Source organism: Salvelinus sp. IW2-2015, linkage group LG11 (genome assembly GCF_002910315.2).
Source record: "Salvelinus sp. IW2-2015 linkage group LG11, ASM291031v2, whole genome shotgun sequence".
NCBI lineage: Eukaryota > Metazoa > Chordata > Actinopteri > Salmoniformes > Salmonidae > Salvelinus > Salvelinus sp. IW2-2015.
The window spans coordinates 39,775,401-39,795,365 of record NC_036851.1 but is presented as its reverse complement, the minus strand read 5'-3'; the positions used below and the strand labels follow the sequence as shown (position 1 = coordinate 39,795,365).

The following is a 19,965-nucleotide window of genomic DNA, read 5'->3' as shown; positions in this document are numbered from 1 at the left end:
CATGTGCGGGAGGGTGGAATAACCCGCACTGGGCTGTGTTGGCGAACCGGGGACACCATGCTAAGGCTGGTGCCATGTATGCCGGCCCGAGGAGACGCACTGGAGACCAGACGCGTTGAGCCGGCTTCATGGCACCTGGCTCAATGCCCAATCTAGCCCTACCAGTGCGGGGAGGTGGAATAACCCGCACCGTGCTATGCACACGTACAGGAGACACCGTGCGCTCTACCGCATAACACGTGTCTGCCCGTACTCTCGCTCTCCACGGTAAGATCGGGAAGTTGGCGCAGGTCTCCTACCTGACTTCGCCACACTACCCTTTAGCCCCCCCCCCCCCCCCAATACATTTTTGGGCTTGACTTACAGGCTTCCTACCGCGTCGTCGTGCTGCCTCCATTCGCCGGTATCCTCCTCACACTGCGCCAGAGAATCCAGGCGGGCTCCGGCCTTCTCCCTGGGTCGATCGCCCACCTGTCGATCTCCTCCCACGTAGTGTAGTCCAGATTTTGCTCCTGCTTCCGTGCTGCCTCCTCATACCGCCGCCTCTCGGCTTTAGCTGCCTCCAGCTCTTCACGAGGGCGGCGATATTCTCCAGGTTGTGCCATGGTCCTTTACTGTCCAGTATTTCCTCCATGTCCAGAAATCTGCGATCGCTGCTGCTGCTTTTTCCCACGCTGCTTGGTCCTTTGTTGGTGGGTGATTCTGTAACGATTGTTCTCCTCCTCGCCTGAGGAGGAGCAGGGATCGGACCAAAACACAGCTTTTGTGGAGTACATAATGAATTTATTCAAACAAGACGAACACGAAGCACACTTGAATAAATTACAAAATAACAAAAACGACGTAGACCGACCTGGACATGAGAACTTACATAACACGAAGAACGCACGAACAGGAACAGACTAAACAAACGAAACAGTCCCGTGTGGTACATACACAGACACGGAAGACAATCACCCACCAACAAACGGTGTGAACAGCCTACCTTAATATGGTTCTCAATCAGAGGAAACGTCAAACACCTGCCCCTGATTGAGAACCATATAAGGCTAATTAACAATGAACCTAAACAAGAAACAAATAACATAGACTGCCCACCCAGCTCACGTCCTGACCAAACTAAAACAAGCTAAACAAAGGAAAATAAGGTCAGGAACGTGACAGGCATTTGGTACCGTACATGAAGGCCATAGTCATTTGAGATGAGTACTAGTAGTTTTTGTTTGGTCATTAGAGCCTCCCTCTCCCAAAATATTATACCAAAGTGTTCCCTGTTGTTGCCACGGATACCTTACCAGTCCTTATTCTACCTTAGGGTAAGCGGAAGCTATAAGGTGTGCCTACAGCGTCTGGCAGTGTGTGTGTGTGTGTGTGAGATGGAGGTGAGTCAGAGAACACACCCTGGTCCTGACTGTTAGTCAGTGGCTATGGAGAAAAACAGTGTGCATTCAGTAGCCCGAGGCTAGGTTTTATTACACACAGGTGATGATCCACACCGCCACACACCAACACAAAGAATGCCAGAGTTACAACACAGTGGTGCCAAGCCATTTTACTGCCAGCAGGATAAACATTTAGATGTGTGTGTGTTTCTGTGTGTGTTTTGTGTTAGTATGTGTTTGGAGACTGATTTAGATGGGAATGACGAAGAGAATAATTCAGCAAAATGGGTTAATTTACAAATGTTGTTGCGCAATGTATCATAAACAATCACTGCATACTTAGACTACTCTCCTTGTTGAGACAAGCTGCTAACCCAACCACTGATCCACAGCTATGTTTTACCAATCGCTACAGAGAACTGTTTATAATGTTATTCTCTGTAGTTCATTTTGGAAGGTCCACCCTTTTCAAGAATATGTGTTGTTTCGCTACACCCGCAATAACATCTCCAAACATGTGTATGTGACAAATAAAATGTGATTTGATTTGTTAGATGTACCATGTGAAATTCCATCTGGTACGTGTGTGTATATGTACTGTGTGTGTGGTGTGTGTGTGTGTGTGTGTGTGGTGTTGTGTGTGTGTGTGTGTGTGTGTGTGTGTTGTGTGTGTGTGTGTGTGTGTGTGTGTTGTGGTGTGTGTGTGTGTGTGTGTGTGTGTGTGTGTTGTGTGTGTGTGTGTGTGTGTGTGTGTGTGTATTCATCCAGCAGGGTGTGGTTGCAAAGGGGAAGGGTGTGTCTGCCAGCTACCTTCTGACACACTCTGTAGCCCAGGTGAGACAGTGTTTATAAGGACACATCCAAGAACCCACACACACATTTAGACAGACAGATTCTGAACAGCACACAGACACGCGCGTGTCTACATACATACACCTACAACTGGTGAGTACTGAGCTGGATTGATTCACTTTCACTGGAGATTGGACCTTTTCTTTTCAATGTAGCTCAACTTATTTTGCCTTCATACATTTCCTGTGTTGTACATTTCTTCCAATTATTTAGTCAACCAATTATTTCTTAAATTGTTGTGTTGCCTTTATTGTTTATTGTCTTTTTGTCTTTTAAAGAATTTCTCATAGCAGGAAACAAGGATGTGGATTTTATTCCAGTTAGCAGGTATGTTTCATTGATTTCTAATTGAAAATGATCGATGAGTTGTTACAGTTATATACATTTTAATTTATTTAGATTTGTAGTTCGTTTTAGTATTAACATCTAGATTGTTGTGATAGTTTTGTGTAGGATATGAGGAAATATGTAATTGTGTTCATACTTCTAACTGGGATGATACTGATTCATTGATTGATGAATTGATCCCCTCCCCCAGCCCTGACTGCAGTGGCTGCGACACAGAGGGACTGTTCTCAGGGGGCCTGTTACCCCCCTATGGGAGACCTGCTCCTGGGTAGGGACCGTCAGCTCCACGCCTCCTCCACCTGCGGCCTCACCGGCTCGGAGGTCTTTTGCACCCCCTTCGGACAGGTACGACCCTACTCTTACTATTCTGAAAGACACAAAGAACCTCATATATTACAAAGACAAGTGGATCTCATTGACATTGCTAGTTTTGAGAGTGTATACATAAAAGTGTGTAAACTTTCAAGTGAAGGCATGGGCTGTTTCTCTACCCAGGGTGTTTTTAACACTAGTGCATCGGCACTGTAAGAGATGGGGGACAGTAGGGCAATTAGGAGGTGTTGTAGCTCTTAATTATTATGAGTTGTTCACCAAGGTTGTTTAATGTGTTACAACATTTCAGGTTTGAAGAGTAGCTATATCTTTAGGCATGTCAGTGAGCCAGACAGACATGCATGTATAAAGACAGAAGACATACAGACAGACTGCTTGGTTGTGCATGCTGCTCTCTGTCTCACCATGCACAGTAGGAGACCAGGGAGGGGGTGAAGGGGTGGGATGGAGAGAGGGAGAGGGTATATGGAGGGTCAGGGGAGAACTAGTTGATGTAATTTGTGAAAACGTCTGGATCTGGTGCCAGAGTCACACAGTGCCAGATGTTGCAACTACAGTCTTTGGAAAAACATTGGATAGAGAATGATTTATTTGACTTCAAAGGAACAAGAGAACAATCAAATATACTGTTTTGAGGGGATTGATTAAATTTCAAACATCAGTGTTTAAGCCAAACGAGGGGCTGAAACCAGGTGAAAGGAGAACAGAGGAAAAATCTTTCTGATTTAATTTGTGGTGCTGCGTGTTTGATCGATAGTCAAGTCTTTCATCTGAGCCACACCCTTCATCTGGTGTTGCTGGGCAAGGCAAGTTCTGCTCTCACAAATACCAGGCTGTCTCTGTCTGTGCAGGCACACACACGTGCACACACCACACAAACACACATACAAACACACACACCAGACTGTAGATATTTTTGGTGGTTCTGGTTTGAGTTTTTGAAACTCCAGCACTTTTGTATTTGAATATTTACTTGAAGTGATTGTGTTTCACTGGATGCATGTGTTGATCACACAACACAAACATGACATATGTTTTTAATGTTGGGCGTGTGGGAGAAAGGTGCCCCAGGCCATAGAAACTGGTCTAGACCGGAGTGTTGATGTAGTACAGCTGATTGACTGTGTGTGTTGAGTCATGTGTTAAGGCTGTGGGTGTGGATCGTATATCTCTCTGACACACTCTTTATCACTCAGTACAGTTGAGACATTGTGGACACTAGCAAGATGTGATCTGAAAAGAGTTACCTAGACATTATGAAATGTTTTGACTAAAGAGTTGCATTTTAACTGGCATTCCTCTCAAGGCCACAGAGTTATTACTAAGTTGTTAGTAAGGATAAGGAAGGACRCTGTGGTGTTGGATTCCTCTCCTTCTGTCCTAGTGCCATCTTGCATGTCCTCAGAGTTTACAGGTTCATGCTTGGAGTTGAAATGAACAGGTGGTAAAACATGCTGTAACTGTACCGCCTGGTGTGCAGGCTGGATAGTTCAATAGGTAATAGTACTACAATGTGACATAAAATAAAATGAGTAGATTAGATCAACTTTATTGTCCCAGAGTGGATTTTTGTTTGTTTGTCCGTAGTCCCTGTGTATTAATCTTTGCTTGTTTTATGCAATCTCTGTCAGGTGTGTGTGTTTACTGTAGCCACCTGCGTGGCCTGCGGCAAGGCAATCACTACTCTTTGTACAGTATCGRACTCTTTGGTGGACTGACTGCATTTGATGATGGAAGACATGCTGTGCTAAACCATCTAATGGTCGATTAGAATGAAATACTTTGTTGATTTCCCAGCAGAAATGGATGAGATTGCCATATCTGCTGAGTCAGCCAGAAGGATAGATGAGCAGTACAGTGTGCCAGGGCTTTATCACTCAGTGTCCAGGCAATGGCATGCATGACCTGTTAATGGCTGGGCAGGGTGCCCGGCATGCCCCTGCAGAGGATTTTGAAAGACGGCGAAAGAGAGGGATAGGAGAGATAGAGAAAGAGGATAGGAGCCTTGGCTTTCCTATCCAGTGTTGACAGATCTATTCTGAAGGGTATGGTTGGATTTAGTTTGGCACAGTGTTACGGCTAAGTTTGAATAACCAGACGGGCCTAACTTCTCTCTCTTGTCCAACACTCATCTCTACCCTTGACCTGACCTTGGTACTGGCAGTTGCCAGAGAGTTGCAGATAGCAACAAGCCAACATGGTTCAAAGCGATTTTCCATCAGGGTTTGGTATGAACCAATCAGAGATGAGATAAGAAAGGCTGWTCCCCTTTTACTCAGGGATGGAGGGGATCTTAGCCAATAGCTGGCTCTGAGACCAGGTCGAGCCTACTAACCATATCAGGTTTCACACTGTGACCTAATTTCATTCCATGGTTTATACTCATTCGGTATATTTATGTGGTTAAGTTTTTTCCTTTCTTTATAGAATTATCCATTGTTCCCTGTGTAGAAATGTGGAAAGATACTAATATTTGAGAGATATTAACAACGTTTCCATCCAGTTTTTATGCCAGTCATACCATATAAAAACAAATCATGACATCTGTGATGGAAACAGAATATTTCAGTACAATTTTATAAATGCAGACAGATAATTTGTTTGTTTGATATGGTGGGATCTTTTTATGTCTGTAAAATTAATTATGCGAGAAATCCGGTGGAAATGCCTTTATTCTCAAATTCTGCTATAATAACCATCATATCGATGGACTTGGAGTCATGCGACGATATGGTGTGTAGTCCTCCCACTACCGCTTGGAAACCGTGCAGTTTATAAGGGGCGGCAGGTAGCCTAGTGGTTAGAGCGTTGGACTAGTAACCAAAAGGTTGCAAGATTGAATCCCGAGCTGACAAGGTAAAAATCTGTCCTTCTGCCCATTAACAAGGCAGAATACAAGAAAGACTACACATGTACCATGTCAGATATAGAAATCTATTCAATTTTGAGTTTGCATCCMAATATTACACTTTATATACATCACAGATGACTGAAAAATAACAAAACCGTTTGATGTAGAAACATCAGATTTTTTGTGGATTTTTTTGTTTATTGACTATGAAATTCTGAAAAATATGAATATTATTCCACCCATTAAGGTAATTTGACTGAAGGAAAGAGCTACCTCATTCCCAAATAATCTTGTTGACTGGTCTTATTTGTGGCCAAAGCATACATAAAAAAAAWAATAATAATTTAAACCCCACCTTGTCTCTCAAACAGACTGTTTAAAAAATGCTGGCTCATTGGCTCGGCCAATCAGTGATCTACTCGCATTAATATTTTTAATGACCGATATACGCCCACACCATTCTGTTGTTGGGGTATCCCCACACGATTCCAACACACAAAATCTGCTTTTTAACTTACTTAATTAAAAGATGTGGAAAGAAAAGTATTTCACTCATATTGCAATTAATTATAGGTCATATTTCATAGAAATCGGGAATTACTGTAAAGTTACTTTAAGAATTACCAGCAGGTGTCTTGATTATAGAAAAAGCGTCAGTGGTTCCTGCACCATAGACCAGTAATTGTTTTGGAGTTGAAAGAATATTTTGATATTCYTATATGATCAACCCATAAAGAATCTATACCTACATGCAACAGTATCTCTTGCAATTTTGACAATGATTTCACATGAGGCCTAATTCATATATCTGGCTAAATATTTATAACCCGTCCCCACTGGCCACAGACATCAGTTCAACATCTACTTTTGATTTACATTTGGTTGAGTTGTCAACTAATGTAAATTCAACCTGAAATCAATAGAAAATGTCACCATGTCATTGGATTTAGGTTCAAAGTTGGGTGAAAAAAAGACGAAATGTTCTTAAATGTATGACTTTTTGCAAATCCTATCAGTGTTCCACGTTTATTCAACATCATCACATATATTTTTTTGGTTGAATTTATGTGGAAACAATGTTGATTCGACCAGTTTTTGTCCAGTGGGTAGGAAATGATCATATATTTTTCTTTTGATTATTTGATTAACCTAAATCATGTTATTTCAAGTTATCCCTTTGGAGCGCAATATGATGTTGTTAAGAAATATGTAGAAATTGGGCATGCCTATGAGTTGGGCAATTGACAGCATCTAGGGTATATGTGTTTGGTGATTAATGATAGACCTTACAAACATTTTATGCAACATTATTGGCAAGTGACTTGATGCCTACTATGCCAAAAGCGATTTAGAGTTCTTGAATGGGAGTGATGTGTGTGTTGATATAATGTTAATATGATCAAAATTCTTCTTTTTACAACCAGTACAATATACATATCACATTGTTCAAAATATCAGGATTTATCTATTTAAAAGGATTGTGCATGCCAACATATTAGACAATAATTASAAGTAGGCAAAGTGATCGTGAAAATTATATCAATCGTTTACCATTGCAACATTTGATGTACAGTCACATTCACCGTGGTTGTCTGAAGCCTGCTATAGAGTTCACGGCTGGTCACGCCTCATCGTGATTGATTATCGCCCATAATTTGCAACAATGTTACCGAGCCTCATCACTATCTTTTCTTTGTGGTAGCTCAAACTGTCGTGATTACCAGCTGAGATAAACTTTATGAGTTTATTTTACTCCTGGCTCAGAGTTTGTCTGGGCAGTGTCTTAACATCATCCTGAAACATACTCTGAGCTGGGAGTTTTTTTGGTCTTAAAACAGGTTTGAACAGGATTCCTAGGGCATTTTCTGAGATGCTTTGTGGATAAGGGCCCAGGAATATCTCCAAGCAGTATCATGGTCCATGCATCTTTGGCGTGAGTGTCTGTCCTCTGGTCCAGAGAGCCGGCCAGCTGGACATACACACACACTTTGATACAGACTGTTACATTGGCACACTAAGCTCTTCTGGTCAGATTCCAGTGGTCTGGAAGAGTTTCTCCATATTGTCCTTAGCAGCCCGCAGCCCAAGGGCACTGACTGTCTGGACACTAGCCAGAGCCAGGCAGGGTCTGATGCAGACTATACTTAACTGAAACACTGTGTCATACAGATAGCTATAAAGCCAAGACAGTGAACAGTGTTGTCCCGTCAGCATATATGTCTCGGGGTCAATCACCCAGTGAGTCCTGACCACTGGTCCAGAAATAGACACACAGACAGACCAGGGTCAAGGCTGATGCCACAGCATATGTATTTAGATATCACTGTGGTTCTGACAGTCAAAGTTGTTGGTTTGATTGCGGATGTAGTTTTTGCATGGGATACATATTTTGAGCCTTGCCATGGGTATACATTGAATCAGGGTTGATGGACACTGCATGCATTCATCTCTCCATACAATACAGTAGACTATACATATCCTTCTTTACCACACCATTGGTTATGGTACAATTCACATTGACTTCACCAAAATACATGAATAATATTATTACATCATTATCACCCAATGACATTACAATATAAAGTTGTTATACAACACTGGCAATAGTTCACAAATTAGTGGACATAATTCAGTCTTTATATAACATTGTATTAACAATGTATTAATACACTGAATCCACAGTAAATGTTTGCATTCGTGTGTGTGGGTGCATGTGTGAAGACATGTGTGTGCATATGTGTGTGCACTGTGCAGATTTGAGATTGTTTGACGAAATCGGATTGGCAACTTGCCTGTTAACTTTTGAAATCGTTGTATGGAGGAAGAGGGGGGATTGGCTGAAGGAGAAAGAGAGTAAGCAAGCAAACGAGAGTCAGGAAGCAATATATATATATAGAGAGAGAGAGAGCGAGAGAGCGAGAGAGCGAGAGAGCGAGAGAGCGCAAGCTGGGCAGTTGGACAGTAGCTGCAGCTGGTGTTGAAACATCCAGTGCAGAGAGACCTTTCCCCCAGTGTGGAACAAGGCCATGACCTTAATGGGATCTCTCACAATTCAGGCTAACTCTCTGCCACAGCCTCAAACCACTCCTGCCAGGGCAAGCTGAGGTGAAGGGGAGTGGACACAAGGGGGTTGGAGGTACAGTGCCTTCTGAAAGTATTCAGACCCCTTTACTTTTTCCACATTTTGCTACGTTATAGCCTTATTCTAAAACGCATTACAAAACAAATCCTCAGCAATCTACTCACAATACCCCATAATGACAAAGTGAAAATAGGTTTTTAGAAATTGTTGCACATTTATCATGCTTTGGATATACCTTATTTACTTAGGTATTCAGACCTTTTGCTATGAGACTCGAAATTGAGCTCAGGTGCATCCTGTTTCCATTGATCATCCTTGAGATGTTTCTACAACTTGTTTTGAGTCTACCTGTGGTAAATTCAATTGATTGGACATGATTTGGAATTTGTCTATATAAGGTCCCACAGTTGACAATGCATGTCAGAGCAAAAACCAAGCCATGAGATTGAAGGAATTGTCCGTAGAGCTTCGAGACAGGATTGTATCGAGGCACAGATCTGGGGAGGGTACCAAAAATGTTCTACAGCATTGAAGGTCCCCAAGAACACAGTGGTCTCCATCATTCTTAAATGGGATAAGTTTGAAACCACCAAGACTCTTCACCACCAACTCTGCCGTGGTCAGGTTGGTGACCAAGAACCCGATGGTCACTCTGACAGAGCTCTAGAGTTCCTCTGTGGAGATGGGAGAACCTTCCAGAAGGACAACCATTTCTGCAGCACTCCACCAATCAGGCCTTTATGGTAGAGTGGCCAGACGGAATCCACTCCTCAGTAAAAGGCACATGACAGCGCGCTTGGAGACTAATCAGGATCGAGGCAAAGATTAACTGAGCAAAGTACAGAGAGATTCTTGATGAAAACTTGTTCCAGAGTGCTCAGGACCTCAGACTGGGGTGAAAGTTCACCTTCCAACAGGACAATGACCCTAAGCACACAGCCAAAATAACACGGAGTGGTTTCAGGACAAGTCTCTGAATGTCCCTGAGTGGCCCAGCCAGAGCCCAGACTTGAACCCAATGTAACATCTCTGGAGAGACCTGAAAATAGCTATGCAGCAACGCTCCCCATCCAACCTGACAGAGCTTGAAAGGATTTACAGAGAAGAATTGGAGAAACTGTCTAAGTACAGGTGTGCCAAGCTTGTAGCGTCATACCCAAGAAGACTTGAGGTTGTAATCGCTGCCAAAAGTGCTTCTCTAGGATAGGGGGCAGCATTTTCACGTTTGGATGAAAAGCATACCCAAATTCAACTGCCAGCTACTCATCCCCAGAAGATAAGATATGCATATTATTAATAGATTTGGATAGAAAACACTCTGAAGTTTCTAAAACTGTTTTAATCATCTCTGTGAGTATAACATAACTTATTTAGCAGGCGAAACCCAGAGGACAAACCATTCAGATTTTGTTAGGTCACTCTCTTTTCAATGGGTTTTCATTGGGAATCCAGATTTCTACTTGATCTTCTTGCAGTTCCTACCGCTTCCACTGGATGTCAATAGTCTTTAGAAATTGGTTGAGGTTTTTTCCTTGTGTAATGAAGAAGTACGGCCATCCAGAACGAGGGTAACTTGAAGTGTACTGTTAGATAGAGGCGCGTGACCAGAAAGCTAGCTACAGTTTGTTTTCCTCCCGTATTGAACACAGATCATCCCGTCTTCAATTTTATCGATTATTTACGTTAAAAAATACCTAAAGTTGTATTACAAAAGTAGTTTGAAATGTTTTGACAAAGTTTACAGGTAACTTTTGAGATATTTTGTAGTCACGTTGCACAAGTTGGAACCGGTGTTTTTCTGGATCAAACRCGCCAAATAAATTGACATTTTGGATATATATCGACGGAATTAATCGAACAAAAGGACCATTTGTGATGTTTATGGGACATATTGGAGTGCCAACAACAGAAGCTCGTCAAGGCATTAATTATATTTTTATAAGGCATTAATTATATTTTTATTTCTGCGTTTTGTGTCGCGCCTGCAGGGTTGAAATATGCTTCTCTCTCTTTGTTTACTATGGTGCTATCCTCAGATAATAGCATTGTTTGCTTTCGCCGAAAAGCCTATTTGAAATCTGACATGTTGGCTGGATTCACAACAAGTGTAGCTTTAATTTGGTGTATTGCATGTGTGATTCCATGAACGTTTGATTTTTATAGTAATTTATTTGAATTTGGCGCTCTGCAGTTTTACTGGCTTTTGGTCAAGTGGGACGTTAGCATCCCACATATCCCAGAGAAGTTTTAACAAAGTACTGAGTAAAGGGTCTGAATACTTATGAAAATGTAATATTTCAGTTTTTTATTTAAAAAAAAWTTGCAAACATTTCTAGAAACCTGTTTTTGCTTTGTCATTATGGGGTATTGTGTGTTAGTTGATGAGGGGAAAAAACGATTTTATACATTTTAGAATAAGCCTGTAACATAACAAAATTTCGAAAAAGTCAAGGGGTCTGAATACTTTCAGAATACACTATATATGTAGTAGGGTTGTAGGTTATGGTTGTAGTGGAGAGGGGGAGGAGTTGCTGTTCTATATTTGTAAAAATTTATTGCAAGGGGTGGTAAGAGGTTGAAAAAAAAAAAATGAAAAAATAAAAACATGTAATAAAATGTATGCACTCTACTGTMAGTCGCTCTGGATAAGAGCGTCTGCTAAATGACTAAAATGTAAAAAAAAAAATGTAAATGTAAGTGAACACAGCCCGGTTGGAGGTGAGGGGAGTGGTCAAGCTCCAACTCCAAGCATGGCTAGGTGGAGCTGAGTGGAATTTTTTGAAGAATTTTGTAGAAAGTGCTGAACAAATCAAATGTAATTGATTGATCAATGGAACAGGGTTTGGAGGTAGTGAGAGCAGTAAGAACAGTGATGTGGAGAATTTAAGGTTAGTGAAGGATGTGTGTATGTATGTATGTGTTTGTGTGTGTGTGTGCATGTGTGTATGGACCAAGTGATCTTGGGTCACATAATACACGTCGCAAACCCAGGGCTGGAAAACTCCACTAGTGTTACACAAGAGCCTTCCCATTGGTGTTCTATTGATGAAGTAGACTGCTACTACCACTACCACTACCACTACCAATAGCACTACCACGGTGACACAAATCCTGACCAGCTGAATGATGTGGCGCTTTATTTTCCTTTTCTTTTTTTATCCCACCACCCCTCCCCTAATTGGAGTAAACTAATAGACAACAACACTTAGGCTTCTACTTCCAGTGTGTACATACTATATATATTTTATGGACACAATGTATTTTACACAAGTTATCTTTTATTTTTAATCCGATCCTTCAGCTAACATCAACCCCTCCCATCCATCTCTGAAGACCATCCATTTTTTATTTCTATTTGCCATATATTTTTCAACTGTGCTGTGATGTTTCACAAAAGTTCTGTACCTTTCTATTTACATAGTTTCTAGAGATTGTACATTTTTGCTAAAAGCATTATATTATTGACAATGACTTGATGGATCAGTGTGATGATGTCACAGGGTCCTGGTTGTGATTGGACACCCCATTCAGGGAGAGGGGAGTTGTTGGTCAGGGTAAAGAGAGAGAGAGTGTGAAGAGAGCGTGAGAGAGAGAGAGAAAGTGACAGTACATTTTTTGTTTATTTCACTTTTGTTTATTATCTATTTCACTTGCTTTGGCAATGTAAATATATGTTTCCCATGCCAATAAAGCCCCTTAAATTGAAATTTAATTGAGAAAGCGAGAGAGAGAAAAAACATTGAAGGCTTTAGCTCAATGTTATCTATGGTGTCTGTGGGAAAATCTACATTAACATTTAGTTGCACATTGGTCGTTGTGAGAGATTCCATTGTGTTGGAGGAGGAACTGATACCCTGATCTGTGTTGTTGCTGTGTGATTGCTATACGTTCCCTTAGTCCATATTGGTCTGGTAAACTAGCATTTCCTGTCAAAGTAAGGGCAATGAAACCTCCCACGACTCACGTGCTGTTTGAATGTGTGCTGACCAATGACTCATCATCACAAAAAGAGGTCAGGGGACATGCACATGCAAGACAAAGGTTGCCAAATGAAGAATATAATGCTAAGTAGTATTAAAATTATCTCTCTCTATCTCTCTCTACCTCTCTTTCTCTCTCTCTCTCTCTCCCTACCTCACTCTCCCTCCCGCCTTCTCTTGCTCCCTACCTCTCTCTCCCTCTCTTTCTCTCTCTCCCACTCTCTCTCTCTCCTCTCCCCATCAGTCGAAGATGAAGTGTTGTCCCTGTGACTCCAGGAACCCATCCAGTCAGTTGGCTCACACCATCCAGGATGTTCTATCCACTGCTGGACCCAACAGGTGGTGGCAGGCCAGGAAAGGTGAGGGGATACAAAGCTAAAGAACACATATCTTAGTGCTGAGATCCATCCTAAAACTATGTCCTGTTGTGATCCAGAAAATAAACCAAACCTATGTTTTTTTAGATGTGAGTCCAGTCACCGTACAGTTGGACCTACAGAACCTGTTTCAGCTGGACACCCTCGTTCTGACATTCAAGGTAAGATCCAGCCCCCAGACCAGCATGGACAGGGCTTTTCCAATGTGCAAGGGCCAATTAGTCTTTTTAAGTACAGTAGAATCTGATGGACTGATTTTCCTGTTGCCTCTACACAGGGTCCTCGTCCCAGTGCGCTGGTGGTGGAGAGGACGCTGGATAACGGTAAAACATGGCAACCTGCTCTCTACATGGCCTCAGACTGCAGATCGGCCTTCCCTGGCATTGCCATGACTACGCCACGTTCCCTGGACCAGACGTATTGTTACACTCTGCCCCCCGCCACCACTAACCCCTACCAGGACCAGACGGTAAGGGAGGGGGACACAATGTTGAAAACTGGAGAAAATTCCCATGATATTTTGTCTCTGTACCATGAATAAGTTGTTTTCTGTACTCTTTTTGATTTTGCTCATTGTATTAAACAGATTCAATTCAGCCCCTTGCGTCAGTTCTCTACCATCAGCGTCCCCAATGGGCAGAAGATTCAAGGTAAGATGCTTACCCATCCATAACGTCCCCCCACGGTTGCTATGGACAATATAACTACATGTCCAATAAGAGTACTTACAGTATATTCCAATCTTTACACATGACATTTAAGCCATTTAGCACGTGCTCTCCTCCAGAAACACTTACACCTTTCTTGATTGACACAATCCTGATCCAATGAGGTTCTTTGCCCAGTGACTGACAGCTCTCTCTGTCCACAGAGGTATCAGGATTGTCAGGCCTGCGAGTGAGGCTGACTAATCTGGGTGCTGTGCCCCGCCTGCCGGGCCGCGCTCCCTCTCTGTTCTACGCCCTCAGAGAGATGAGAGTGATGGGCACCTGCCTCTGCCACGGCCATGCCAACCGGTGTCTGCCGGATACTAACCAGCTACCTCACACACAGGTACATATTGTTAAACACGCAGGTTACAGTTACAGTACAAGTGAATGGCTCTTTAGTGGGTTTATAACTCTGTGTATGTGTTGCAGGTCAGTGCTCAGTGTGAATGCCAACACAACACAGCAGGTATAAACTGTGAGCGCTGTGCAGATCTTTACAACGACCTGCCCTGGAGACCTGCAGAGGAGGGGGACACACATACCTGCAAACGTACGCAACCACTAATGTCTTAATACACTGACTACATCTTTTTGGTACAAGTGTGAAGAAATAGGATGACTTTGCTAATGTATCGCACAAGCAGCAACTCTAAGATATAACTCAGTGAAGACTGATGTGTGAGTTGACTGAACATATACAGTCACAGATGTGTTGATTATTTCCCATGGTGCTGCCCCCTATAGGTTGTGAGTGTAACAACCATGCCCAGCGGTGCCGTTTTGACCCAGATGTGTATGAGTCGAGCGGACGGAGGAGTGGGGGGGTGTGTGAGAGCTGTCTGCACCACACGACTGGACCCAAGTGTGACCGCTGTGCCCCTGGATACCAACCCAACCACCGGAGCAGCATGGACCGGCCTGATGCCTGCATACGTGAGTGATCTTAAAATCGTAGTTTAATATATATTAATAAAATACTGCTGCCTTTAATCCTCTTTCTCTCCTACTATAGGTTTAATCACCACCACATTAGGTCGCAGTGTTGCAATATCTTTGCTGTGTTTGATTATTGTTGTGTTTCTGTTTTGTTTCCTGTGTTTTGTACAGGCTGTCATTGCAGTGCTGAGGGGGTGGAGAATGGGGATCAGTGTGATGACGTCACAGGGTCCTGTCGCTGTAAGGCCAATGTTGATGGATCGCAATGTGACCGCTGCAAGATGGGATACTACGGTCTGACCGCCTCCAACCCTCTGGGCTGCAACAGTGCGTCATCTTTCACTCTTGACCCTGAATAGGCAATTCATAAACTCTCATGTCATGATTACTTACAGCTGTATTCACCATACTGTGGTGTTGGTCTATCCCCATCTGACTCTGTGTCTATCTCTCTCCAGAGTGCCTGTGCAGTAAAGACGGATCCCTGTCCAGTGTGTGTGACCCTGTGAGTGGTCAGTGTCCTTGCCGACCTCATCTCCAGGGGCTGACCTGTGAGCTGTGTTCCCATGGTTACTGGAATCCATCCTCTCCCCGTGGTTGTGAGCCCTGTCACTGTGACCCCACCAACTCCCATGGTGACACCTGTGACCAGAGTACCGGTCAGTGTCAGTGCAGGTCAGGGTTCGGAGGTCGTACCTGTACAGAATGCCCTGACAACACCTACGGAGACCCACTCATTGGCTGCAGATGTAAGTGCCCTGTCGTGTTCTGTCACAGAAACCTTCAAAGGCTCTTAAACATGCTTTGTTCAATGCTTTTGACAATTCAATCCAATGGGCAGACTAAGTAACAATAATTTTCTCTCCTCATGACCCTGTTCTCTTCCCTCTCTCTCTCCATCTCCTCCCTCTCCCTTTCTCCGTAGCGTGTCAGTGTGCTGCTGGGGGCACAGAGCCAGGAGGCTGTGATAAGCGTACGGGGGCCTGCCGGTGCCGGCTGGGTGTCACAGGTGCCCGTTGCGATGCCTGTACCCGTGGCCACTGTGACTCCTTCCCTGACTGTGAGGTCTGCCCCTCCTGCTTTTTCTCTCTGGACTCGAACATCCAGAACCTCACCCTGGGCCTGGAGAAACTCTCCTCCAGGATTCCCTCTCTTCCTGGGGGCTCATTACCTACCAGTCTGGGTCCCCGCATCAGAACCCTGGAGGCCACTCTCACCCAGATACGAGACTCTCTCCCACTGCCACCTCCCTCTGCCAGACAAGTCAACGACGCCCTCTCTCAGCTCCGCAGGCTAAGGTGGGGGATGTTCAGATGTCCCGGCAAACTTAGAATGTCTAAATAGAAGTGGGCATCAGATTCCATAAACTGCGAAACTTTGCTTTTCAAAATTTCAGTGTATATATTTAAACACCTCTATTCCTGTAGACTACAGTCCTTCATTACCCAGCTCACTGTCCCTCATATCCATTGTAATCCTCCAGGGACCAGTTGGATCAGGTGGATGGAGATTTGTCACCCCAAGGCCGAGCCCCTGAGCTAGGCACACAGCTGGACGAACTCCAGGCTCTACTGGACGGCCTGGGTCTGGTGTACAACACCAAGAGAGATGCTCTCAGGAACTCTGTCAACTCCAACAATGCAGGTAAGGGAGACGCTGCCACAGAGCTAGGAGCACCATCTATGTGTCGAGTGGCAAAAACAAGGTTCAGAATTTAGAGTGTGGAATTTAGAATCCACAATCAAAATCAGAACCAAAGCCTTGATGCCAGTCTGTTTTGGTTTGAGCTAAATTATGGCTGCTATCACACCTGTTTCTGTCCTCTTGGTTGGTTCTCTCTCAGGGGCCTTTTCTTCCATAAAGGATGCCTATGACGAGTCAACTGACTCTGCCAAAAGTGTTGATGCTAGTGGGAAGACTGTAGACCAGTCAAAAGCAGTCAGAAAAGACGCCTTTGACCTCCAGAACCAGGTCCAACCAGCCAACACCAGAGACCTGGAGAAACTCAGTCACCAGCTGAACACCAAACCTGACCTCACACCCACTGCCAAGCAGGTAAACCTAGCCCTAGTCCTAGTCCCAGCCTTAACCCTAACCCAAAACCCTAGCCCTAGTCCTAACCCGAACCATAGCCCTAACTCTAGCCCTAACCCTACCTCCACCTAAATGTGAATGTGTATTGTTATTCCCTGTCTCTCAGGTGTGTGGCAGCATGCGCTTTGCCCCCTGTACCCCTGCTCAGTGTGATGGTGAGCTGTGTCCTGCAGAGGAGGCGCCACCCTGTGGCCGTGGGGAGCGTTGCGTCGGGGCTCTGCCTCTGGGGACCCGGGCTGTGAATGATGCTGAGGAGGTGAAAGACAGACTGAAGCAGCTCAATGGGAAGATCACACAGGCCGCTGCACAGGTAGGAGCTAACACTTTGTTTGTTTACTGTATGTTTCTAACCGTTTATTACAGTGTTTTAATACTTACATGAAGGAGATGACTAGTTATTCAAGTGGTTTGTTTCATCATGTGGCGTTCAATGCTTTGTTCTTTTCTCCATTCAATTCACAGATCCAGGAAACACAGGACACAGCCAATAAGGTCAGACAGTCCACAGACGATCTGGACAATCAGATGAGGCGGGCCAGGGATGACCTGGATGCAGATCTGCAGGAGACGAGAGACTTTGTTAAAGAGCTGAAGGACTTCCTGTCAGGTGAGACATTGACAGTTATGTTCCAGTACCTTCAATGACCACTTACTTATTTACTCTTCGTAAAAGTATTCAAGTAGTAGTATAGAATTTTTGGGAGTCTCTAGTTTAATGACATTCCCCTCCTCTCCCTCCCTCTCCCCCACCTATCTTCCATTCTCTCTCATCCTCCATATTCCCCTCTATATCCTCCCTCCCTCCTCTCTCTCTCTCTCTCCAGACCCATCATCAGACCCGACACACATCAGCACAGTGAGTGAGTGGATCCTGAATGCCAAGCTGCCTGTCAGTCTGGCTACTCTGAAGAGGAAGCTCCAGGAGATCAGAGACCTGGCGGCAGGACTCCCAGACAGCACTGCAGTCCTGGACCAGGCTGGACCACAGCTCGACACCGCCCGGCGCCTGCTACAGGAGGCTCGGGACGCCAGGTATAACACCTTATGACCTCTTTTGTCAGTCTTAAGACAGGTTTATGTACTGTAGACATTTAAGATCAGCCGCAGGAAGTAGGGGTGCTGAGGGTGCTACAAGAAATTGTGGTATTTGGTATTTTATTAGCGAAAGCAGCAGCTACTCTGCCTGGGGGCCACACAAAACATGAAACATGACATAATACAGAACATTAATAGACAAGAACAGAACTACATCAATTTAAAACAGGCACACATAGCCTCCATATCAATACATACACACAAACTAGTGCACTGGGCTTTTACTAGTCCTGTATTAGTGAGCCAATATAGCCGTCTGAAGCGCGGGCACCCCCCAGCACCCTCACCACCAAACATCTTCCATTCATTTAAGTAACGTATCTTTAAGTCTTTAAGTATCTTCTATGAATTTAAGTAGAGTATGACTAGTTGTTGTAATTAATGACAATTCTGTGTGGTTTCTGAGGTCACTTTAACATTGTTGTGACTGCTGTGAACATTGTAGTAAGGTTGCTGTAACATTGCTATTATGTTGTTGTGTGACAGGGACGCAGCGCTGGGTGTGAAGGCTGATGTTGACGGGCTGTTGGAGGGCTTCACTACAGTGGAGGGCTCCCTCTCTGGCCTGGAGGAAAAAGTGCAGGAGAGCCTGGACATAGTGGATGACATCAGCAGCAACCTCACACAGGTGAGAGACGGAGATTAATACAAATATGCTTCCAAACTAGTCTGACACCTACATTGATTAAACAGCTTCTTACTGTATTATTCCTCTCATTTTGATCCCTCCTCTCTCCATCCCCCCAATAACATCCTTATTTTGACTCCCTCCAGACCAAGGCCCAGTTGTCTCCAGCGGTGAAGGCGCTAGGGGAGGTGTCTGCCCTGGCTGAGGGGATGAAGCCTCAGCTGGAGGGGCTCAGGGCTCTGGTGCGCTCTGGAGATATGCTGGCCCAGAATGCAACAGAAGAGGCCGATAAAGCTAAGAGGGAGGCAGACGCTGCGGCCAAGGTGAGTTTAGTTTGTGTATGTGTACGTGTGTTTGCTTGTGTATGTCCGTCTCTGTATATGAGTTTGTGCTCAACTCATGGCCTGTCTCTTTGCCTATGTGTTTGTAGGAGCTGGCATCCCTGGAGAAGCAGCTGGAGCAGCTGCGTGCTGCAGAGAGGACCAGTGGGCGTGGCGATGGGACGGGGACAGCAGGGGCGCGTCTCCAGAAGCTGCAGGAGGAGGCTGGTTCTCTGGCCCAGGACACTGGAGACATGATAAAGGCACTAGCAGGTACGGATAGGGAATGGCAAGGAGACATGTACATCTGCTAACATATATATATATGCGCGCGCATTTGTGGCACATTGAAAAAGACACTGAATGCTGAGGTGAAATCTGAAATTATGTGATGAGTATTAATGAATCAAACATTCCCCTCTCTCCCTCTGTCCCTTCTCCTGCTCTCCTCTCCTTCTCTCTCCCTCTGTCCCTTCTCCTGCTCTCTTCCTCTATCCCTTCTCCTTCTCTCCCTCTCTCCCTCATGTCCCTTTTTCTGCTCTCCTTCTCTCTCCCTCTTTCCCTTCTCCTGCTCTCCTTCCTTCTCTTCTTCTGCCCCCCCCCCCCTTTTCTGTCCAGGTAAAGCAGACTCTCTGCATAGTCTACAGGATGAGGTCCTACTGAAGTCCCAGAGGCTGACTGGCCTGGAAGCCAAACTGCTGGACCTTGTGGCTGACATGAGACAGAAGGTCACGATCTTCTCCACCTGCCAGGGCTGAGGTCAAAGTGCAGAGATCATCCTCACATAGTCTGTTCTTTGGGATAGAGGAGCGATGTTACATATTTATTTTGTTCCACTTTTGTAGAATGAATGTCCCAATAAAGAGCTTTATTATTGATGTTGTGTGGTCTGGGAGTTTTCCTAAATGCGTGGCAGGTTTTTATTACTATGGTACATCCTGATTGGCCCAACATTGTCTCTCAAACCTTCCACCAAT

The 19,965-nt window shown here is 44.3% G+C and overlaps 1 protein-coding gene across 2 annotated transcripts; it reads left to right on the top strand.

Moving 5' to 3' along the window:
• The first annotated feature begins 2,186 nt into the window (after positions 1-2,186).
• On the top strand, positions 2,187-19,866 carry lamb3 (laminin subunit beta 3). 2 transcript variants are annotated; one of them, XM_023997064.2, is made up of 22 exons: positions 2,187-2,216; positions 2,513-2,561; positions 2,773-2,927; positions 13,073-13,187; positions 13,293-13,366; positions 13,483-13,674; positions 13,792-13,855; positions 14,077-14,258; positions 14,345-14,465; positions 14,660-14,848; positions 15,023-15,178; positions 15,310-15,600; positions 15,777-16,149; positions 16,335-16,495; positions 16,695-16,906; positions 17,052-17,255; positions 17,408-17,552; positions 17,770-17,977; positions 18,527-18,668; positions 18,815-18,991; positions 19,099-19,261; positions 19,607-19,866. In XM_023997064.2, the coding sequence occupies exons 2-22, from the start codon at positions 2,537-2,539 to the stop codon at positions 19,744-19,746; spliced, it is 3,489 nt and encodes a 1,162-aa protein (XP_023852832.1). In that variant the 5' UTR covers positions 2,187-2,216; positions 2,513-2,536; the 3' UTR covers positions 19,747-19,866. The 2 variants fall into 2 exon arrangements, with proteins under 2 accessions (XP_023852832.1, XP_023852831.1); XM_023997063.1 differs by lacking the exon at positions 2,187-2,216 and adding an exon at positions 2,223-2,327.
• The last annotated feature ends 99 nt before the right edge of the window (positions 19,867-19,965 follow it).